The sequence below is a fragment of the Condylura cristata genome, unplaced genomic scaffold (genome assembly GCF_000260355.1).
Source record: "Condylura cristata isolate star-nosed mole 26May11 unplaced genomic scaffold, ConCri1.0 scaffold00008, whole genome shotgun sequence".
NCBI lineage: Eukaryota > Metazoa > Chordata > Mammalia > Eulipotyphla > Talpidae > Condylura > Condylura cristata.
The window spans coordinates 13,050,107-13,073,456 of record NW_004567109.1 but is presented as its reverse complement, the minus strand read 5'-3'; the positions used below and the strand labels follow the sequence as shown (position 1 = coordinate 13,073,456).

General features: G+C 59.7%; 1 protein-coding gene across 1 annotated transcript in view; it reads left to right on the top strand.

The window, feature by feature from the left end:
• AHDC1 (AT hook, DNA binding motif, containing 1) overlaps positions 1–23,350 on the top strand; it is a 62,373-nt gene that overhangs the window by 25,436 nt on the left and 13,587 nt on the right. Inside the window, exons 3-6 of the mRNA XM_004679401.2 lie at positions 15,486–15,663; positions 21,431–21,543; positions 21,667–21,702; positions 22,081–23,345. Of these exons, the coding sequence (XP_004679458.1) occupies positions 22,155–23,345 (1,191 nt within the window). The 5' untranslated portion in view covers positions 15,486–15,663; positions 21,431–21,543; positions 21,667–21,702; positions 22,081–22,154. The remainder of the gene's footprint in view (positions 1–15,485; positions 15,664–21,430; positions 21,544–21,666; positions 21,703–22,080; positions 23,346–23,350) is intronic.

The window sequence follows — 23,350 nt, the reverse complement described above, 5'->3', positions numbered from 1 at the left end:
CGGCATGTGGCTCTCCTTCGGGGAGCCTTGGCAGCCCGGGCTGCGCGTTGCGCCGGGATGATGGAGAGCTTCTGGAATTTCCTGCAGCTGGAGAGCGCGGCCGGCCGGGCCGGGGCGAGGGCTGAGCGCGCGGCTCGGGAAGGGGCTCCTGGAAGCCCGGCCCGAGGGGGCTCCTCCGCGGCCGGGGGCGTAGGGTAGACCGGCGGGCGCGCCCCCAGACTGAGAAAGAGGCACCACTCCCCGCCCCCGCGCACTTTTCGGGTCTGGCGGGGGTCCAGTCCCGCCCTTCCCGGCCGGCGGCGGAGAGGAGCCAGGTGCAGGCAACGCCCCTCCCCCAGCCGCCTGGTTTCCCTCTCCGGCCGTCACCTCCTCCAGGAGTCCGAAGCCGGCGGCCTCATCTGGGAGGGGGCGGGGGTGGCAGGGATCGGGGGGCAGCGCGGGCCTGCCAGGTATCCCGGGAGGCGGCGGCGGGAAAACTCGGAGGCGGCTGTTCAGGCCGAGGACTGCTGGGGCTGCGGACCGGAGCCTCTTGCTCAAGCAAGAGCCTTCAGGGCTGCCCGGAGGGTGGCGAGGCAGCCTTCTCCCAACAACCCCCCACCCCTGCTCCTCGCGGGCGCCGAGCCGGTGCGGGGCGGACGTGCCGAAAAGGCCTGGCCAGTTTCCCCGACGGCGCCGGCGGGTTTCTTGGGGGGCGACTCTGCACCTTACAGGTCCCGAAGTGGAGAAAAGGGCTCCCGGGAGGGAGGGACGCCCTTTTACACAGCCCCCAGATCCAGGGGAGTAGGTAAGTGACTTTTTTAGGGCTCGCTCTTGGCACTCTGGGTTGGGGGAGGCAAAAAAGGCTACCCTGGTTCTTTGTGGGGGCGGGGAAGGGATGCTTGCCCACGACTTTGCCAGTTCAGTACCATTTGGCGCTCCGCAGACACAAGAGCCTTTTGGCGACTCAGCAGGCACCACCTCTGCTCGAGGTGGGCCCCCTCTCTTCTTGACTGTGCCCCCTGTTCAACTTCATTTCCTGCCAGTACACCCTCATCGTCCCAGTACACCCTCATCGTGTGAAACAAAAGCAGTGGGAATAGGTAACAGTTTCAGCTCCTTCTCTGCCTCACTGACTGTGTGACCTTGAGCAAGTCCCTCTCACTCTTTAGTCACTTTCCTCACTTAAGAAACAATCTAGGTAGACCATGACCTTGTCCAGGGGCCTAACAGTGTATATTTCAAGCACCCAGCACACAGTCAGGGCAGAAAATACAGGCACCTGTGTGAGCTCCAACCCAGTAGAGAGCCCCGGAGGGATTAAGTCCCCTTCCCCTCCAACAGCTTTGAAATTTTGTTTCCCAAGGTAAGTAGTACCTCTCAGTTGGGAGGTGGGGGTGGGGGCTCTAAAGGGGTTGGCTTTATTGAGTGTTCATTTATATTCATTAAACATATATGTAAGTTGTCAGCTAGCTCCAGACTGGGCAAAGACTCACAACTTTGTGCTGAGGACTGAGGACCAGTCTGGTCACTACACAACGTTAAAACTGTCAGGGCCCTTACAAATCCTCCCTTTGGAAGGCCAGCTCTTCCAAAAAGAGGGGAAACTGAGGCCCAGGGAGAGGGCTGGTTTAAATCCCCTCCTGCTTTTCCTGTAGTAGGAAGCCCTGGGCCTGGGGAAGTTGGGCAGGCAGGCTGGGAGGCTGGTGGAATTCAGCTTTCCTCCCTCCCTTCTCCGCTGACCTTTCACTCCACTGCTAGATGGGAGGGGGTGGGACCCACATACCCAGATTCAAATTCAGATGCCTCTTGGCTCCCCCCTCAGCCCAGGATGTTGGGCCTGGGCCTGTCAACTCCCACCCTTCCCTCCCCCCTCACTTCTCCCTGTTTCCTGTTGGATTGGCCTGCCTTGTATACTGGAAGGAGCTTAAGGCTCTATTTGTTGTCTGTGAACTTGAGAATACTGCTGCACCTCTGTGAGCCTCAATTTGCTTTTCTGCAAATTGGAGTTGAAATAAAAACTACTTAGCAGGGCACCTCTTTCTGCCACATTGCAGACTTGCTGGCAGGGTCTGTTTAAGTAATAAGGGCCAGAGATGCCCTGGAATTTATGTCCAAGGCCAGGTATAAGGAGTACCATCCTTCCTTTTACCTTTGATTAGGGAGACAAATCTCTGGGGTCCTGGAAAAGGGTGGGGTGAGGATGGGTGTCCAGTAGGTCATTTCCAGATTGAAGAAATTTATATGGCCCTGATTCCATGGCTGCCAAGCACCCATGTCTCTGCCACTGGCAGTTCTCAAACTTCTCTAGGACTGCAGATGCTCCCTCTACCGTAGGGAAGCTGACTACCCACCACCTTCCGCTACCCGCCCTCACACAGTGGAGGGCTGTCAGTGAGGGGTTGTGGAAAAGAAAGGGCGTGGAAGCAGCTGCTGGGCTGTGTGACTCTGGGCAGGCTGCCTCACCTCTCTGGGCCTCAGTCTCCTCCTGGGTAGTGGAGGAGGCTGGATTAGTGACTCCCTTAGGCACCTTCCCACTTTGACAGGCTCCATGCCTGTGTTGACTGATGTAGCCTAGGAGATAGGAGCACACAGAGCAGAGTCAGCTGGGAGATTCCTCTCAAGGTATATGCCCCCCTCCAGAAGGCTGGAGTTGTCCCCCTTCCCAAGATACACCCTTCAGGAATACTGATGGAGGTTGTGGTGGGCGGAGGGGCACAGCACCCAAGTGAGTACTTCTGATTCCCAGGGTCTTGGTTGTCAGCAGGGGGTGAATGTCTAAGAACTAGAGCTGGTGTGAGGTGGGGCGCTGAGACTGCCCTGCTGCGGAGAGTGTGTGTCTTATCCAAGCAGCCTCCAGAGGCCAGGGTTGGGGGGGGGGCAGTGATGGGTCTAGAAGAGAGTTGCAGGGGTGCTTGGGATTTATACAGGATGGGGAGCCTGAACCACAGAACCAGGCTAGATTGGGGTGTGTTCAGCCTTGTGGGGAGTAATGGAAGCTACGGCACAATCTAACACTGCACTTCTGCCTGAGCCTAGGTGTGTCAGCTCATTTAGAGGTGTTGAGCTAAACTACACCATTCTGGATTGCAGTTGTCACTCCAGTGAGGGGAGTATCCGTAGAGGTGTTGTTAGGGTTTTCTGAATAATGACTGTGGTTGTTGGGGGGGGTGTCTGTACTGGATGGTATTAGGCAGTCAGCAAGCAGCTCCTGGCCATTTGGGATGCTCTTAGGGTCTGGGGCATCAGTTCTGGCTGTTGGGAAGCACCGCCCTCTATAATGGGGAGTGCTGGGCTAGAATAGTGTGTGTTTTCAGGCTGTGAGCAAATCCTGGCTGAGTTTTGGTGCCTCTTCCACCTCCATCTCTTCAACACTGGGAAGGAGGGCCCCTGTCTTAATCAGTCCCTCCACAGGTAGGCAAGCAGGCAGTCACAGCCAGCTCACACGCAGTAATTTTACCACGGTGCCTAAATCAGGAACAGGCGTGAATTGACCTTTTAACCCCTTCCCCACCACGGGATTAGACTCTGTTTCCTGTTCAATCTCCTCCAGAACCAGTTCCATCCCGCCTGCCCCCCCCCCCAAGGAGCGGATAAGCAAACCCCCCATCTCTTGTGCATCCCCTGATGAGCCTTGGGGGGGCCTGAGGGCCATGCTGGTGCAGGGTCTGGCAGGAACTGAGGACCCAGGCGGGAGTGATAAATATTGAAGAGGAGGGATTTCGGTGTGGGCTGGAGCAGCTGCAGTGGTTCGAGTGTCACACTATCTCTCCCCAGGTTTACTGACCCATTTCCATTCACGCGGCTGCTGGTTTCCTAGCAACGGCAACAGTCCCCCCAGAACAGGCGGAGTGTGTGTCTGCCATTAGCGACTGCCGCAACTGTGTCAAGGTTACCCCGCTCCCTTCAAACCCACCCCGGCGGGTTTGTTTTCTGCCAGCGCCTGGCACACACCGTGCCAGCCAGGGAGGGGGAGGGTAGAGGTGGGGGGGGCCGCCCAGGGGCTGGGGTGGGGGTGGGGGCCGAGGAGGCTCTGTAGTTCCCGGTCCAGTGGGAGCCAACTTGGACTGAGGCCGAAGCCGCCACCCCCCACCCCTTGGCTGGTGGAATTCCTGAGCCCGAGGGGAGCAGGGGGCGGGGCTGTCCCTCAGCCCTGACCCCCGAGATTCCAGAGCCTGGGGGGAGGGGTGGGGGCCGAGGGGCCTCCGGGAAGCCTGCCCGATCTGACCCCACCTGGCTTGTTCTGCTCCTGCCCTGGCTTCCTCCCACTTCTGCGCAGCTCGGTGCTCTTCTCTGCACTCAGCTCTTTGTCCCAGCCACCGTGCCTGGTCTCCCCCATCAGACTCCCCAGGGCAAGGTTGTATTTCTCCCATCAGACTAGGGGCTCCTGAGGTCGGGGTTCACTATGCCTCCTTTCCCTCTCTTCCCTCTGCACCAGCTCATGGCTGTTTTCCCAAATGTCATGGGAGATGAGATTAAACAGTTGGGGTGGCAAATGATAATTTTTCTTAATGGGAACTAGCAGGGCAGATATCCCCATTCCACCCCCTTGGCTAAGTAGATTCTGCCCGATGCCTCCTGCCTGGCAGCGCTCTGTGGGAGTGCTTGTTGGTAGAGCACCCCTCTTTTCCTCCCTGAGAGCCTGGATGTAAAGGGTTAAAGCAGCCCCCCCTACCACCACCACCAACCACCAGCACACCTTGCCTTGGTATGTGAGCTTCACCAGGCTGGGGGGATGGGAGGGTGGGGGGGTCTGTCTCCCTATAGCCACTCATGTGGTCAGCTCAGACCTGACCAGTCACATTCCTGCCCAGGAGGGCTGGCGCTCGAGGCCCAGGGGCCTGGAGGGGGCTGGGTTTGTAGAAATGGTGAGGGGGCTTGGGATAACTGGGGCTAGGGCCATATAAACCTCAGGAAGCCTGAGTCCCCTCTCCACCCCTCTGGGTACTAGTCTCCTTGTCTTTCCTCCCAGTTTGCCCACCTTAAAGTGTTCCTGTGGTCTGTATAGCCCATGACACAGGTACAGACCTGGTCCCAATTATAAACAAAGAGGAGTGTGCTGGAAGTAGTTCTGCCATGCCAAGCGGCCCAGAGACTTGTGAGTGCCTCCAGCGTGACTTTCTGGTGCTTGTAGGAGGTCGGCTGGGTTTCTGGCTGGGTCAGAGATCTAGGGTACAGAGCACGCTGTGCTAGACAGTAGAAAGAGGCCTGGGCGGGGACCCAGAAAGTCTGGTTCTTGCCCAGCCTCTGTGCCTGATTCCTCGTGGCCTCAGTCTCCCTTGTCTGAAGGGAGTGGTCTCTGAAAGCCCTCCTGTTCTGTTAGTGGCTCTGGGATGAGGGGGGCAATGGTCTGGAGGGATGTGGGAAGCTGCCAGCTTAAGGGGGAGTTTGCAATGCGATCCCAGAGCGAAAATAGCCCAGGTCATTTTCAGCTGCTTGGGCGGAGGTATCTGATCCTGGCAGGGCAGGGCAGCTTGGGCAGGGGGCAGGGAGAAGCATTCTGTAAAGCTCTCTGAGAAACCAGACCCAAGATGGGAGGGGGAAGTTGGCATGCGGGGAGGCTTCCTGAGACCAGACAGGCCCTAGCAGGGGCTCTGGAATGGAAAAATGAGGAATGCAGAGGGTTAACAGGAGGTGAGGGCTGGACTCCTGCCCCCTTTGGGTCCTGGCCTAGATGAGGTGAAAGGTCAGCCCCACGGAGTCCAGGCACAGCTGGGGAAAGAGTAACCTGATCCTTCTCCCTAGCCAGGCTTGGGGATCATAGGGCCGACTCCCCCAGGAAAGGTGCTTTGACTTCCCCAGGAAGGAGTTGTTTCAACTTGTTCTCAGCAGGGGTTAAGGGTTGGGGACGGGTCCTGGCCAAGGGGTCTAGGAGAGCTGCAGGCTGGCGCCCCCATGCTTTGTCATCCTGGGTCAGGGGAGGTGGAGGTAAGCCTGCTGGGAAGGCTAGAGGTAACCTGTCTGCTGGCCTGCGGTCACTCCGCGCCCCATTTATAATGATCCTGACCCAGACAGCCAGCACTGGGGATGGGGGGAGCAGGGGGTAGGAGGTACTCCTGTTCCCATTGCACACACTGGTCAGTGAGAGACACTGCCTGGCACTAAGTCGTGACATTGCGATGTGGTTGGGGAGAATGACACCTTGACTCTGAGATGGTTTTGCATCAGTGGTTGTGTGCAGGGTGGGATGTGGGGTGGGGAGAAGGTGTGGTCGAGGAGATAACCTGTAAAAGAACATGGGCGCTAAAGTCAGGCCTCCTTGGGTTTGAATCCTTGTTCAAGCCATTTGACCTAACCCTGTTTCTCCAGCTGCAAAATGGGACTGACAGTATTCACCTTTAGGGTAACTGTGAGGGCCGCACAGAACAAGTGTTCAGCAGTTCCTGCAGGTCACACACAGTGTGGAGCTCCCACCCGGAGCTGGAGTCTGTGAGCTACAAGGTCTGAGGGAGAATGTGACTTCCAGTGTCCCCAGGGCTTTGCATGACACTGGGGGGTGGGGGGCAGGTCACTTGGGGTGAGATGGGGTGATGTGAATAGTGTTGAGTCTGTGGCAGTGGGTGGCTGGGGCTGGGTTCCTCTTAATGCCGACTGGCAACAGCCCCCCACTCCCCACTCCAGCAGGCTTTGTGCAGCCATGTGTGGGTGTAGCTGTCCCCAGAGTGTGGCTGTAGGTATGTTTGAGAAGGCGCAGGCATCCCAAGAAAGAACAAGTCGCCTTTTGTAAGAGTCCAGCCTGAGGCTGGGCTGGGCCCTCTCTGGGGGATCCCCTGTTTCCGTGCCTAGCTCGCCTAGCTCCCCGCCCGCCCACAGACAGCACCCCGGCCCCCCCACCACCACCTGAGGGGGTGACGAAGGCAAGTGCCCTCTCTGCTGTTCTTTGGCCTGGGGGCTGGGACAGGGGACGCACCCCTGGCTTTGGCCACGCCCCTGTGACATCATGCCAGGTACTGCCACTCTCTGGGAGACCTCCAGACCTTCCCCTTCCCCCAGTTCTCTGTGACTGGGATTTGCAGTGGGTGGAGGAGGTTGGCCTATGGGGTGGGGAGGGCATTGAAGGCCTCCCCCTTGTGCTCTGGGAGGGGCTTAATGCTCACCCTAGAACCTCAGAAGATCTCCCTGGAGCCTCTACCTTCTTGCCTACCTGTACAGGCGTGCCAAGTGCCGCCTTCTGCAGGAAGCCTTCCAGAACTAACCCCCCCCCATCTTTTTTTCTGATTACCTTCATCTTTTTAGTGACCCTGTGAAATACTGCCACTCACACCAGCTCCCTCCTGACTGCACCAGTCTGCCCATGGTGTCCATGAACTGTCTTACCAGATGGGTCGCCAATGGCTTTCTCTTGTATCATGAGCCTTTCTCACCCACTGGATGGGGAGTTCTTTGGGCAGGGTTTCCAGGCCCTGCCCGGTTCAGAATAGGCACTCAGATGTTTAGGATGGCTGATAGACGAAGAGACAGATCAAAGATCCAAAGTGCCTTGTGGAAAGGCCCACAGCATGCTGAAGAATCAGAGCTAGAAACCGGGTGCCCTGGCTCCATTCGTGTCTCTGGCTCTGGGGTGTGACTGAGAGTAGGGAGCGGCACAGAGGTCCTCCCTCTTCCCCACAGGAGGACCTCTGCCCTGCCCTCACACACACTCACACTCACACCCAGAAAGATGAGAAGAACCTGGAATCTGCCTTCCTCTGCAGTTCACACATCTTGTACCAGAGTCCCTGGCTTCTGAGAGGAGGAAGAGGAGATTTTGGGGGAGCTGAAAGGCGTTGGCAGGCCAAAGGGGCAGACCGGCTTCCAAGGAGTATTGTGGGCCCAGTGATTTAGGGGCACTGTTCTGGGGAGTCGAGGATTTAGCTTGCAGGTGGGAGGTTCCAAGTTGGGCAGAGAGGAGTGTTGGGAGCCAAAGTGTGTGGGGGTTCAGTGCAGGGGGGTGGGGATTATGCTGGGCCAGCACTCCCCCCACCAGCAGGCTGGCCCAGTGGAATGCTGGGAGGCCCAGGGGATGGGGCCAGGCAGCCAAGGTGTCTCCGGTGGCACAGAAGCAGTTAAGAGCTGCCTCAGCCCGTTCCTTCAGACAATTAGTGACATCTCGCTTGACAACACCACACTGAGCCATGCAGACCTCAGCCCCCCTCCCAGCCCCCCCACGGCCGCTTCAGCTGTTTATTCTTGGGCTTTAACAATTGGGATTCTGACTTGGAGGAGCGGGCGCCCTGCGCTGCCCTCTGACCCTCCGTCGCCTTGGCAACTGGAGCCCGGTAGGCCTGGGCTCTGCGTTAGGATTACAGATCCTGAATTCACAATCTTGCTGCTTCTCTGCAAGCAGCGGCAGCAGCATGTGGGATCTTCAGCTAGACTGGAGGGGACAGAGGGAGGGCCCCCAGGGACCAGCCTGAGGTACAGGTGGAAAACGGAGATGCCCATAAGCTACCTGGAGAGTGGTGCCCTGCTGGAACCTTCCTGGGGCTGAGCAGGGCCCAGAGCCTGCCGCAGCTCCCCAGATTTCCCATGCACTCTCTGGAAACTTTCTTCCTGGTAGAGCCCCGAGGACAGGGGCAAGACTTCTTCATCACCCCCCCTCTTCTCCCCTCAGTCAGCCCCCTACCATGCCCAGAACTCCAAGTGCCAGCAGACTGTGCCCCTGCCGTGCCCGCTGCCATGGCAACAGGCCCCCTCCCTTGCTATCTCCCTCCCCGCCCCCCCAGCAGCCAACTGCCCCAGCTGAAACCGGAGCCGGCGCATCTGTGAGCCTCATGCCCAGACCCACATTCCATTTCTGTCCGCTGTCCCCCCAGCTCTGGCGACAGCCCCCCCTCCTCGCCTGTCTTCTGCCGCCCCCCCCCCACTATCACTGAGTCTCCCCTTCTTCCCATCGCCTCCTCTGGCCCGCGCTCCGACTGAGTCGGCCCTGCCTGCCCCGCGCCCTGAGCCGTCCCCAGTGGCGCCGTGCCCTGCCTGTGGCGGGCTCCTGGGCGCTTCTCCACGCGGCTCTCGCGCTCTGCCTCTGTCTTTGTCTGTGCCTCTCCCTGCCTGCCTGTCGTTCTGTCTTGCTCTCTGTCCCTCTCTTCCCAGGTCTGTGTGCTCTGGTGTTTCTCTGGGCGTTCTCGTGTGCTCTCCCGTCCCCTCGTCTCCCGCTCCCAGTCTCTCACCCCCTTCCCGTGTGAGCAGCCTCCTGCCATTTCCCTTGCCCCGTGTCTCTCTCTTCCAGAATAAGATTCCTTGCCGTAGTCACGCTTCTCTCTTCTCTCCCTCCTAATACAGAGTTCTTTCAAGTTTTCTTTTTCTATTTCTCACTTGATCATTTTCTTCATGGCTGCTGGGTTGGAACTGGGAGCGAGGGGCCCTCCAGAGTCGCCCCAAAGGAGTCTCCTTTCAAGTAGGTGTCCTGGTACCCCTTGAACCTGTGAGGTGAAATCTGAGTGGGGAGGGCTATCCTAAGGTTCAAGAGCCCACCGTAGGTGGGTCACCATGACCCCCCCCATCCAGAGGACGGCCTTCCACCCCTGCAGCCTGCCTTCTGCCAGCCCAGGGGGAGGCGAGGCAGCGCCAGGGACCCCACAGCCCAAGAAGGCCCCGACTGTCAGGACTTAGAGACAGCATGATAGGCCTCACTGTCTCCACCGCTGCTACCCCTTTCAGGTGACGATGCCTCAGTTTCCCTCAGTGGCACAGGAGTACTGCCCTATTTTTCTGTAAACCCCTTTGAATTCTTAGGGCAATGTATAGTCATGAGGAACCAGGGGAGCATAGCGACTCCCACCTCCTGTCTCACCACCCCCACGGGGACTCTTCACAGAGGGATTTCTCTCGCAGCAGAGGCAGAGTAAGGAATCTGGCTCCTTAAGCGTGGGGTGGAGGACAGTGCCCCTTGTCCCCAGACTGGCAGCCCCTGATGTCAGGCCTCCCCAGTTGGGCAGTAGCCTCCCTCCGCACAGCTCTCTTCAAGGAGTGAGCTTGGAGTCTTGGGAAGCGGCCCCCTGAGGTGGTGGCACCAGGCTTCTGGGGCCTAGGCTTTGCCTCTGGGTGTGAAGAGGCCTGGATAGGCCGACAGTTCTAGGACCCTGGGGTCTGGGCACTACTCACCAAGGGGCCAGGCAGGGGAGTAGGGGTGCCTGGGGGAGGAGGGTTGCACGCAAGGCATGCTGGGCCCCCTCGGCGGGTGGGTGGGGGGAACAAAGCTGGCATCGAGGCCTCAGCTAAAATTAGCCGCTTCCCTGCGCGGGAGCGAGCATGCCTGCCAGCCGCCCAGATCGCCGCTGCCTCGGCTGCCTCGGCAGGCCATCTGTCGCCACGTTTTGCTCAGTCCCCCAAGGCCCCCGGCTCCAGCCACCCCCAGAGGCTAGAAGGACCTTGCTCTGAAGCTGTCCAGGACCTGGGCGCTGGGCTCTGCTGTTGTTATGCTGTGTGACCTCAAGCTAGGCCTATCCCTCTCTGGGCTCCTGTACATGAGCGCACCCTACACCCTGATGTCTGGATCTCCAGTCCTTCCGAGCATCGGGTGCTGGCTCTGGTCAGGGGGCGCTGGCGTACGGGCTGCCTCCCTCCCTCAGATCTGCCCTCCTGTCCAGGGGTTGAAGGTGGGCTGGGTGGGGTTTAGCGTAAGGGCCCGTGCATTCAGTGACAGCTGCTATTAGTTTCCCTGGTCTTCACTAGACAGTGGGGTGGTTCTGTATCCAACAGCACCCCCGCACAACACACACACAAAACACGTTTTTGATTTCCAAGTCTTCCAGAAACAGCTCCAGGTGGGGAGCCAGGAGGTGGAGGCTGAGCCCAGCAGATAGTAATTTGCTCTGTGGCTTGGGCAAGTCTCCTGCCCTTCCTTAGTCTGTTTCCCCTCCTAGTAAGGAGTGCCCTTTCTTGAGCACCTGCCCACTCCATGCCACGTTGTCTCATGAGGTGCTCCCACTCTACAGATGAGGAAACTGAGGCACAGGGAGAGGATGTGCTTTTGAGGAAGGGATGCTGCTGGAGGCGAGACCCACCTTGTCGCCCTTCCGTGGTCCCCCAGCCTCAGTGTCTGTCCAGCCCTTGCACCCCCCAGCTGCTGCCTCTTCCCTGCCTCCCTTAAGTAAGAGGCTGAGCTGTTGCTCCAAGGTCACTGGCTCGGCCTGGGAGGAGCTCAGACTGGAACCCAGACCCCTTGGCTTCTGGCCTTCCTCATGCTGGCCAGCAGGCTGGGCCTGTTCCCTGGGTGAGTCATGCCCCTGGACTTTGGCCTCGTCAGGCTCTCTGGCCTGAAGCTCGGAGAGGGGGCCTTTGTTAGGAAGAGGGGCTCCCTCCTCTGGCAGCAGTGGGGGGTCTGAAGCCATCTTCTCACTCTGCTCCATCCTAGGCCCCAGGGCCTGGCAACATTACTCTCCACCTGGCCTCTGCTGCCCTGACCTGAGTCTTGCAGAAGCAGTTCCTCAGGCTTCAGTGACCGCTCTCCTTCCACCACGCTTTCTGTCCCCTCCCTGGGTGACAGCTACGTTCAGTTAGCAGTGGGCACTTTGGGGAAACAGCATTTCCAGGTCACCCCTGCACCAGGCGACTCCCTTCCCAGCACCGTCTCCCCCCTGCCCCCCCAACCCCTGGCCACTGGGTTACTCAGAAGGGAGGCCACAGCGCCTCCCTCCTGGTGTCCAGGGACCAAGGTCACGCCCAGAGCCCTGTGTGCCTCCACCTCCTCCTGGGGCCAGTGGTGTTTGTCACTGGGGCAACGTGTGGCTGTGCCCAGTGCCGGCGGTGCTGGGGTGACATTCATGCCCTGTGAGCTGTGACGCCTCTGCAGGCAGCGGACAATACCACCCTAAGTGGTGGCGGTGATGTGGGGGCTGTCACCTGTCTGAGCATTCAAGGGGTGACGTGCTGTGTACCCATCCTGTAGTTGGAGGGAGGGCTCGTGGGGAAGGTCTGAGGTGGTGTCCCCTGCTTATGCTGTGGAGCAGGGGGTTGTCTGTACTTTTCTCACACCTGGAGAGAGAGAGAGAGCAAGAACTGTGCATCTCATATCTCCTTAGTGGGAGTGAGGGTGACAACCTGTGCTCCTGTTTCATCTTGCCTGGGGGTGTCAGATGTGTCCCTCATGTGTTTGGGGAAGAGAGGGTGTGTGCCCAGCTCCTCCTGGTAGGAGGTAGGCCCCGACTCACGCTGCCGCCAGGACTGCTGGCCAAGAGCGAGATGTCACCGAGCGCCCCTCATGCTGTTGTGGGGAGTGACACGTGTGATTATCTCATGCTGCTGGGAGATTGTCAGCAACTTGGGAACTTGTCTCTCACCCTAAAGAAAAAAACGTGTTGCCCGGTGGTATGGGGCTGACAGTTGGCAGGCCCTCTGCAGACCGCAGGCCCCCCAAGGGCTGGCCAGAGGATCTCCCCAAGGCACAGGGACAAGGGTGGGGGGGGGTCTCTGTCCCTCATGACCTACCTGCTGCCCAGGTGCCAGCCCTGGGGAGTGGCCCCCAGAGGCAAGACCCAGTGTTTTTCAGACAGCTCGGGAAGGGGCCTCTGGGGCTGGGGCAGGTGTGACTGGGGAGGTTGAGTGAGGGGCTGTTCGCATGCAGGCCTGGGGGACCCTATTCCCTGACTCTTCTGCCCCTGAAACTGTTAAACTAATTAAGGCTGTGGAGCCGCAGGATTAATCGGGGCAGCTCGGCGCGGGCCGGGAGCTCAGGTAGTCGATTAGTGCGCCGCGGAGGATATTGGATTTCTGAACCGCAAGTCAGCACTATTCGGGCTGTTATCTCTCTGAGGCTCGGGGGTCAGGAGGCGGGAGGCTCTGGGCACGCCGGCCGCCCCCGCCCGGCCAGCTCCTGAGTGTCCACTCCCCCTGCCCACACACAGCCTCTGGCCTGTGTGCCCGATGTCCCCGCCCACCCCAGCCCTCCTGCAGCTGCCTCTCGGTGGTGGCACCCCAGCCCTGTGCCTCTTCTCCCTGCAGCCCCTGGCTCGCCTCTCCTCTCCCCCTCAGGCTGGCGTCCTCAGCACCGCTGTCCCTCTCAGACCCTCCTGGCCCTCCGCACTCTGCCTCACTGACAGGTCCTCAGCCTCCGGCACCCCCCCCCCGGACCCCACTCTGCCAGCCTCCCTGTCCCCAAGCTCTGTGTGTGCCTGTGTGCACACGCTCAGCTGTCCCATCTGTCTGTCCCTCCCCTGTCTGTCTGTCTCTCTGTGCATCTCTCCTTCTCTCCCTCTCGCTTTTCCTCTCCCTCTGGCGCTCAATCTCTCTCCCTCTGTCTTTTCCTCTCTCTCTTGTGTGGTCTCGGCTGGTGTCTGCAACCAGAACAAATCTCCCCCAGCCAACACCCCCTGAACAAGGAGGCCAGAGCAGCTAATGGGAAACATGTGATTCTGCCTTCCGCCTGGAGCACCATGAGGGGAGCCTTAGTCCCAGCTCAGCCCCTGCTCCCCCTTGCCGCATTCTCCCCACCTCACTGTCCCCCACCTCCCATCTTCGCCCCCAGCCTGTGTGGGCACAATTGCAAGTTCCCTGGTCATTTACATTTCAGGGGGTGGGGAAAACTGACAGTTATCAGTTGGGGAGTATTGGGTTGTGAAGGGGCTAAGAGCAGCTTTGCTCCCTTGGCCCCCCGGCCCCCAGGGCCAGGCAGACCCCTGCAGACTCCCCCCAGCCCCACCATATGTGGGAGCACGGGGCCAAGATGAACTGAGCTGTGGGGGCCTCAATGGGGGGGCAGCTGGTCCACCCCCACTGGAGGGTTCTGGGGCCACCCAGATTTCTTCTTTTTCCATCCTCCTGGGCCTCTGGGGAGCTGCAGAGGTGGGGGCTCCCCGAGGGCTTGGGAGCTGCCGGGCTGCATTTCTGTGCCCACCCAACCACGGGGAAAGGGGGGACGGATCAGAGGAGGGAGGCTCTGGCAGGTTGGAATTCTCCGCTGCCTGTGGATAAATTGTCCCTAATCCAGGCTTGGGGAGTTGTCTGGCTCCTACAGAGAGAGGAGAGAGAGAGATAGGGAGAGGGGGAGGGAAGCCGGCATACAAACACAGTGACACAGACACACTGTCTCACAAAGGGTCTCTCACATGCACACGCACGCACACACGCTGACGAGTCACACAAAGGTACCACACAAACGCTGCGGCCCGTTGTGCTGACAGGCACACAGAGCCTCTCACGTGTTGCCACTGGCGCAGGCATGCAGTGACATAGCACAAGGACCCCCTGACACGCGCAGGCACTCAGTGCTAAAGTCACACAACGCACACATGGGTGGACACACACCAGCACACGCTGACCCGCAGGGACACCATGACCCCGACAGTCTAGAGAGAGGCGGGGCGGTGGGGGCAGCAGTGCTGATCCACAGTGACATCAGTGCCTGCAGTTGGAGGCCTTGAGATTGGGACGTGCAGAGACGCAAGGGCCAGGCACACGCACACACGCGCGCAGGCTCACAGGCTCACACCCAGCTGTGAGAGGCAGGAGTGGGTTTTGCTCCTGACACAGTGAGGTACAGGGAACCAGGCAGCGGATGTCCTCAGACTGGCACACTCAGACCTTGAACAGCGGGGCGCACGTCGGCACACACTGGCACCTCCGTGTCCTCACAGCCATTCACAGGCTCAGCTGGACACACATGCAAAGCAGAATAGTCCCAGGTGCTCACACCCACCCACAAGTAACTGCACACCAACCCACTACATATCAGCCTCACACACACAGCTGAACACACAAATCACAGCCCCCACGTGTACACTGCAACCGAGGAGGCCAAAGAGACGCAGGGACCCACATACAGGTGCATTTGCCCAGACAGCCGGACGGTCACAGGCAGTTGTCCATACAGGCAGGACCTCTAGCAGACGACCACATTCCCGGGCAACCAGAACCTGCAAGCAGCCCGGGCGGCCTGGCTCCCAGACCCCCTCTGGGCTCCAGTACAGACCTCAGGGAGGCAGACAAATGGGCCGGAAGCAGGGGGGTAGCGAGAAGGGCCAGGCCATGCTTATTAAAGAAAACAAGAGACGTAACCGGTTGCTGATGGAGAAGGGTGACTGCAGCTGCATATACACCCCTTGTGGAAATTTCATTCACCGTTGCTCTGAGCAGCAACTCACACCTGCGTTTTCAACGAGCTTGTAACATTCACTGTTTCTCCAGACTGCCCCTCCCCATTCAGAAGATCCCCCCATTTTATTGACGACAAAACTGAGAACTAACAAAACTGAGAACTAGTGATGTTACCTGACTTGCCTAAGATCACACATTTAGTGAGATTGAACCAGGGTCTGGCTGGTGCCAAGGTCAAGTTCTCGCTAATGTGTGCATAGGTTCTCTTGTGATTGTACTTGCACGAGCAAAGGCACTGACTGCTTCCCAGCAGGAGCCTGGGGTTCGGGGAGGGGGCGTCACGGCTCCCCGACAAGATGAGGATGGGGCAGTTTCATGTACAAGACCCCATCTAGGACTGCCCTGGTCCCACGTCCCTCTGCACCCCACCCCTGTGGCTAACTCCTTCTGTGTCCATGCTTCTACTTATACCTGGGGTGCTGTGTTTGCTTCCACAGATGGGAGCTTGCCTGCCTGTTTCCCTGTTGGCCTGGACCCCAGAGCCTGTCCAGCTGAGCGTGTGCAGAGAGCCCTGGGTACGGGGTGACTCTCGGGCTACTGCGGAGACCACCCCGGAGTCACTGGTGAAGACAGATCTTTCTTGCTAAGCCTGGCCTGTCTGCAGAGCCTGCTCAGGTAACCATCTGGGGGGAAGCCAGTTCTGTGACTGGGCCACCTTGCAAGTGGGGTTCAGAAGGACTTACTGCCCAGTCGCAACAGGGGTCCCCTCCCACCTTAGGCCAAAAGCACGCCCTTTATAGAATCGGAACATGGTAATCCAGTTTACTCAGACGACCCGCTATCCAGAAGGGAAACTGAGGCCTGGTGCTCGACAGCAAGTCCTCTGGAGTCCTGCCTCCTAGTCAGGGAACTCTTCCCTGTACCTTGATCACCTGAGAGAGCTGAAAAGAGAAAGGGGCTGTGATCGTGACCAGAATTCAGGGCAGAGGTAGAAGCCAAGAGTGTCTAATGTCGATAGCTCACCCCTCTGCTGGAGGCTACAGAAGCTAGGAAGGTGTGGCGAGGTGCTGGGGGGGCCTGGGAAGTCCAGGTCAGCTAGGCTGCCCTCCTGGTATGAGCCCAGGCAGCGGCAGCGGCAGGACCTGTCTCCCTGCTCCTGGTCCAGATTAGCCCACCCAAGCTCAAGAGCCACAGAGGCCAGGTGGGGCTGCCCTGCCCTGCCCTGCCCTGCAGAGACAACTCCCTAAACTGACACACAAGCCTCCAGGCTCCAGGAAGCTCCCCAGAGCCCAGCCTGCCCAGGGACCCCACCCAACTTCCAAAAGAGCATTCCTGGGGACTGAGGTCTGGGGGTGGGGCCTGGGATCCGAAGGGCAGGGGGGTAGGGTATAGCAGGGCGCAGGGTTGTGTACCCCACTGTAAGCACACAGGGCGTCTGGTATGCGAGCACGCAGGCTTGCGTGCAGGCAGGCATACACACGCTGTTAGGTGTGCAGCGGGCTGCTACAAGAGTTACATAAGTGGACTGGGCTGGGGCCACTTTCCGGGGCCCTGGATGCCAGACACAGAGGAGTATGCAGCATTCGGGATGTGCCCTCGGCAAGTGTCAGAAAGCCCAGAGCTTTGTGTGTGCCTCCCTGGATAGTGCCTGTGTGCAGGATGCTAGTGCACACTGGCAGGGGTATGGAGACAAGAGCCTGAACACTGGGGGCCCGTGTGGCTACACCGGGACGGTGCGGTGTGTGTGCCCCGGGATCTCGCCCCATGTCGCTGGGCACGGGTGTGTTAGGGTGCACACGGGTGGGGGTGTGCACGTGGCTCGTTTGTGCTTTGGAGGTGGGCTGGGCAAGCCTTCAGCCTAGCTGGGCTCAGCAGTGCCCAGCCTTGTGGCCAAATCGCTGAAGTCACTTCCTTTCCAGCAGCAACTTTCCAGGAGGAGGAGTTCTTCAAACCTGGGCGGGGAGGGGGGGGGGGGACGGAACAAGGAGCTCTCAGGGGAAAGAGGTGGGCGGGGGTGAGAGGCGAGGGGAGGGCCTGGGGGGCTGGAGGAGGGGAGTCCTCTGGGAGACAGAAGGAAAGACAAGGACAGGAGTCTGGAAGGGCCAAGGGCAGGAGGGGATGGGGGTGGAGCAGGGCGGGAAGAACAGTCCCTGGGTGACCTCGGAGGGAGGAAGGGAGGGCCTCCCGGCAGGGTGACCCTCTGGTTCCGCCAGAACTGGTGTTGGTGCCCGCACACCTGGCACCCAGGGCAGGGGGCTGGCAGGGGGCGGGCCTAGGGCAGACCTGCTTGCCAGGTGCCCCACTCCGGGCAGGCAGGGGGTGGGCGAGGGGAGGGCAGCACAAAGGCGCTCTGTGTGGCTGGGGGTAGGGTGGGGTGGTAGCACTGTGCTATAGGGGGGCCCCCGATGGCTCCAGGGGGCGGGGCGGGGCTTGCTCCCCTTGGGGCATCAGCAGCTCTAAGGGGACACCTAGTGGCAAGGGAGGGTAGTGCACCTGAACGACTGAGGTGGGAGGGGATGAAGACGCTGGAAGGGGGTAGATGAGAAGTCAAAAATTAGAACTGGTGGTTGACTGGGACAGTTGGAGCTGCCTGCAGGGGAGGGGACTGGTTCTCTGAGGAAGTTTGGTTTAGTGGAGCCCAGCAAACCTAAATTCAGACTGCAGCTCCTCCATGTTCTGGCTGTTTGTCCTTAAGCGCATAGCTCAACCTCTCTGTGCCTCCATTCAAATGCCAAATAGGTGACAGTTGCCATTATTTTTATCTTTGTTGTTTTTGTTGTGATTTTGGACAGGCATCAGGTTGGAAAGTCTTCAGGTACAGAGTGGGTGGAAGGGGGCTGGAAAGCAGGCGAATCAGAAGGGTGATGAGTTGTTGCTGAGGGGGCAGGTGCTGGGAGGTGAGGGCCTGGGAAGGGAGGCAAGGTGGGGGGGGCTGCAGTAGCCCCTTTGAGGCAGCGTTTTCCATTTGAGAACATCCCTGGGCCTGCCTGGGAGGGAAATGGTGTGTGCTGGTGGGGGGAGGAGTATGTAGGCTGGAGAGAGGGTCATGAGGCCGGAAGTGAGCTGGGGCTGGCAGCCCAGCTCCCCTGGGGAGTCTGTGGGTGGGGGAGGGGGAGGCTGGCTGGGGAAGGGGTGGGGTGGTCACAGCCACAGCGGGGGTGGGTGGGGCCGGGGACTCAAGGATGTGGGCTGGCGCTTCCCGGCACCGTGCACAGCAGGTTAGCCCCCAGCCCCCACCCTGCGTGCTGGTGTCCCCCTGGGCAGGCCCAGGCACACTGACCCAGAAGCAGGCAGAGGCGCAGGAGGACCCTTTCGATTTTGTTCACAGAGCTGGGCTAGGTGGTCCTCTTGGGAGGGGGCCAAGAGAATGCTGGGTGTGGTGGGGAGGAGAGCCAGCTGCTTCCCTCAGCCCCTGGAGCCTGTGAAAGAGAGCGGTGGACAGTCAGGAGGTCTGGCGGGAGGACATGCCCAAAGGTCTTCACGGGTGGGTGGAACAGAAGCAACCACGGGAGAGGAGGTTTTGCTCTTCTGCCAAGATCATACCCTCAGGCCCAAGTGGGAGGTTTCCTGAGCAGGGAGGTTTGGTGAGCTCCACCCTCAGTGGGGGGTGGGGGGAAGTGGTGGCCTCTGGCTGGCATCTCAAGGAGGGCATCAGGAGCCCCAGGGTCAAGCGTGGGAATCGGACTGGGGAGGCCAGCCCGAGCCCCTTCCCTCCTTTGTGACGGAGGAGACACGGTCCTTCCTGCAAGAGCAAGGGTGAAATTCTTGAAGCAGAGCGAGCTGGCCTGGGAGGGGCGAGTCCACAGTCCCCTCCAGGCCTGGGGCAGAGCAGAACCCTGAGTGAACAAGTAGGCAGGAGCCGCTCCGGCCGGGAGCTGCTGAAAGGGGAGGATGACAGAGGATGTTCTGCCCCGGTGAACAGCAGAACCGCCCTCCCTTGCCCTTTCGTGGCCTCAGGCAAAGTCTCTTTCTCTCCTGAGGTCTCAGTTTCCTCATCTGTAAAATGGGAGGAGCCCCAGGTGGCTCTAGAACAGTGTATCCGCTGGTTGGCTGATTAAAAATACAGATTCCCAGATGTCCCTTCAGCCGCATGAGTCAGACTGCCCTGGACGAGGGCCTGGGTATCTGGAATGTTACACTGCTCCTCCAGGCCCAGGCTTTGGGAGCCAATGGGTTGGATGATTTTAAGTTTCCTCCCAGCCTTAAATTAGACCACAGCTCTAGAAGGAGTATTTTCAGGAGTGACTGAAGGGAAGTTGCAGGAGCTGAGAGGCGAACGGGGCTTTGGACTTAGGGCAGAAGTCAGAATCCTGCCACTCCGTGACTGCAAGCAAGTTACACAAGCACACTGAGCCCGTTTCACGTGTAACAGAGGGAGCGTGAGCTCTGCCTCCAGGCTGCCGCGTCATGGGTCATCCAGTGCGGTGTTTTGTCGATTGCAAATCGCTGCCCACCAGAGGGGACCGGAGGGGTGTCCCTTTGAACACCACCTGTTCCACAGTCAGGTCTGCAGTCTTCGTTTGGGTGCGGGCAGTGGCAGTTGGCACTCAGTGAGAGTCCATATGTCTCTGGGGGGCGGGGCGGGGGGCGGTGGTGTGGATCCTGAGGATCGGATCAGGACTAAGCACAACACTGATTGGCGTCAGTCTTTTATTTATTTATTTTTTAAAGATGTATTTATTTATGCATAGAAGAACTGGGGTACAGGCCAGAGATGCGGAGGGTGAGAGGCTTCACCAGAGACAGAGTGGGGAGCAGAACAGGCAGATCGGCGAAGTACACTGCTGAGGGGAGCAGCGGGCGGGTCAGGAGAGGTCTTCCGTGCCATGTGGGTCACCTCCGGGGCGGGGATCAAACTCAGACCACAGGGGTGATAGGGTGATAACGCTGAGACTTAATCTAATTGGGGTCAGTCTTAAAGCCCCTCACAGTGGTTAGGGTCCATCTAGCTTTCCTGTTCCCCAAGATCATGGTTCCTGGGGATCAGCAAGAGCCCTGAGTCCCCAGGCTCCCTTGAGAGTCTGACTGACATGCCTGGATCTAAGTCCCAGCTCTGCTCTGACCAGCTCAGGGAGTTAGTCAGTAAATATTTATATAGCATCCATAGCCTGGGCCCTGGGGTCAGGGTGTAAACAAGACAGGCTGCCCCTGGAAAACCTGCACTTCAGTTGGGGGAGACACTGAATAGCCAGCCATACACATAATTGATTATAATTCAGATAAATACTGTGAAGGGGGGGCCCTCCCTGGTGGCGCAGGGGGTTAAAGTACAACCCTAGGAAGCTCTCTGCAGCCATTGCAGCACAAGTTTGATCCCCAGCCAGGGAGCTGACCCACAGGGCACGGCAGACCTCTCCTGACCCGCCCACCTTTCCCCTCAGCAGTGTATTTCAGTGGATCTGCCTGTTCTGCCCCCCACTCTGTCTCTGGTGAATCCTCTCACCACCCTGCATCTCTGGCCTGTACTCCAGTTCAGTAAGCATAAATAAATAAATCTTTTAAAAAAGATACTGTGAAGGTGAAAAAGACAGGACTCAAAGAAATGGAGCAAGGGTCAGAGCAAGCCCCGAAGTGGGGTGGGGGGAGCCTTTCTGATAAAGGTGGAGGCACAGCCAGAGAATGTCCCTTTCCACATTCTTGTCCCCTGCCATATCCTTCTTGAGTTGCACTTTGGGGTCAGGAGATAGCATCGTGGGAAAAGGTAGGTCTGATTGCTCCACGGCACGTCTCATCCAGTCATTCTCGGACTCATCCAGTAGGAATTCTTCAGGCACACTTCTGGGTCACATGCTAATCTGGGTGTTGGGAGATAAGCACAGAAGTAGACAGGGCAGGTGTTCGTGCTTTCATGGTCCTGACCACCTCCTGCTTAGACTGTTTCCTCATCTGTGAAAATGAGGTGATGATCGCATTGACCTCAGGTTTACAAGGGGGTGAGATGAGACGACCCATATGTAACAGTCTTAGCCCAGTGTTTGGAAACAAAGAAAGTGCTCAAAGCTGTGTCTTTATTGTTGACTCCTGGCGTGATCGTCACATCTCCGACCTCGGCACTCTTCGCTTTTTCACAGCAGTGCTAGTCGTTACGTCACGTGTGCTTCTCTGGTCAGTGTTGCTCTGCCCCAGCGTGCGAGGTGGCGAGTGTTGGCCTACCCTCGTGTTTAAGGTTGGTGAGTGTTGCTCTACCTCCGTGTGCAAGGTGGCGAGTGTTGGTCTACCCCTGAGTGCAAGACAGGCGTGTCATAAATAATGAATGCGAGTGAGTGCTATTGCTGCTTCTCTGAGCTTCCATTTCTTCATCTGCAAAATGGGGTTATTGATAGCCCCTACCTCGCAGGCTTGGTATGAAGAATTAAATGAAACGATCCCTGGACAACTTCCGGCCCAGTGCCTGGCGCGCAGTAGGTGTCCACTAAACCTGAGCTGCGATGGTCCTTTCCAGGCGCTGTCCAAGCCCCCTCGGCCTGGGCTCAGGCCGGAGCCACTCCACAGCACCCCCAGCGGACAGCTAGCAAGTGGCAGAGCCCCCAGGCTTGGGGGCCCTCGCTCTCCCAGGTTAGCGGGGTATATGTGCTGGAGGGGCACCGAGGGGGTGGCTATGCGGAGGAGACTGGGCAGGTGGGCACTGGTTGGGTTGCGGGCACCAGACACCCATCTCTCCTGTCTTATTGCCCACAGAGCTCTCCAGTGACAGCCCAGGCGGCAGAGCCGAGGGTGAGTGGCTGGGGTTCCCCTGGAGTTTAGGGGGTGAGACTGGGAAGGAAGAGGCCCTGCCTTTGTTGGGACTTCCTGCCCCCTGGCAGGGCCTGACCCTCTCAAGTTTGGTCTGGGTGGCCACCCCTCCCTGCTGGTGGACTTCCCTCTCTAAGGCAGATGCCCCACTGTCCCTGAGCCCATGGCCAAGATCCAGAATGGGGTGAGCTCTCAGTAGGTGGAACGGGGACCCTCGAGGGGTTCATTGTGCATGTGGTGGTTTGGATAAAGCGGAGCGGGGGAAGCTTGGGACTGGGGTGCAGGGCTCATTGAGGACATGGAAAGCTAAGGAGGACCTGGGTGATCCGTCAGTGAAGGACCTTCTGTCCTGCCCGGCAGGTCCTGGTCCCGGCTTCTCGCACCCTCATGTCAGCCCCGGCCCCGCCCGGCGGCCCGCGGAGGACAAGGTCAGGATGCGTGTGAAGCCCCAGGGCCTGGTGGTGACTTCCAGTGCCGTGTGCAGCTCTCCTGACTACCTCCGGGAGCCCAAGTACTACCCCGGCAGCCCCCCCACCCCCCGGCCTTTGCTTCCCACCCGGCCCCCTGCCAGCCCACCCGACAAGGCCTTCGCCCACACCTTCTCCGAGAACCCACGCCCACCCCCTCGCCGGGACCCCAGCACCCGGCGCCCACCAGTCCTTGCCAAGGGGGACGATCCGCTGCCCCCTCGGGCAGCCCGGCCAGTCTCCCAGGCCCGCTGCCCCACACCCGCCGGAGACGGCAGCAGCTCCCGACGTCGCTGGGACAACGGGCGGGTGAACCTGCGTCCAGTGGTGCAGCTGATCGACATCATGAAGGACCTGACGCGGCTCTCCCAAGACCTGCAGCACAGTGGCGTGCACCTGGACTGTGGGGGCCTCCGGCTCAGCCGCCCGCCCGCTCCGCCTCCCGGTGACCTTCAGTACAGCTTCTTCTCCTCCCCCAGCCTGGCCAACAGCATCCGCAGCCCTGAGGAGCGGGCCACCCCCCACGCCAAGTCCGAGCGGCCCGGCCACCCCCTCTACGAGCCCGAGCCTGAGCCTAGGGACAGTCCCCAGCCAGGCCAAGGCCACAGTCCCGGGGCCACAGCCGCAGCCACTGGTCTGCCCCCAGAGCCTGAGCCAGACGGCCCCGATTACTCAGAACTGGCCGACGCTGACATCCTCAGTGAGCTGGCCTCCCTCACCTGCCCTGAGGCCCAGCTCCTGGAGGCCCAGGCCCTCGAGCCGCCCTCGCCTGTGCCGGAGCCTCAGCTCCTGGACCCCCAGCCCCGCTTCCTGGACCCACAGACCCTTGAGCCGCTTGGGGAAGCTCTGGAGCTGCCGCCCCTGCAGCCTCTTGCCGACCCTCTGGGGCTGCCGGGTCTGGCCCTCCAGGCCCTGGATACCCTGCCCGACTCCCTGGAGTCACAGCTGCTTGACCCTCAGGCACTTGACCCCCTGCCCAAGCTGCTTGACGTCTCTGGCCGCCGTCTGGAGCCCCAGCAGCCCCTGGGGCCCTGCCCACTGGCCGAGCCGTTGCACCTGGACTTATGCTCACCCCATGGCCCCACCGGGCCTGAGGGTCACCCCAAGTACGCCTTGCGGCGCACTGATAGGCCAAAGATCCTGTGTCGCCGGCGGAAGGCCGG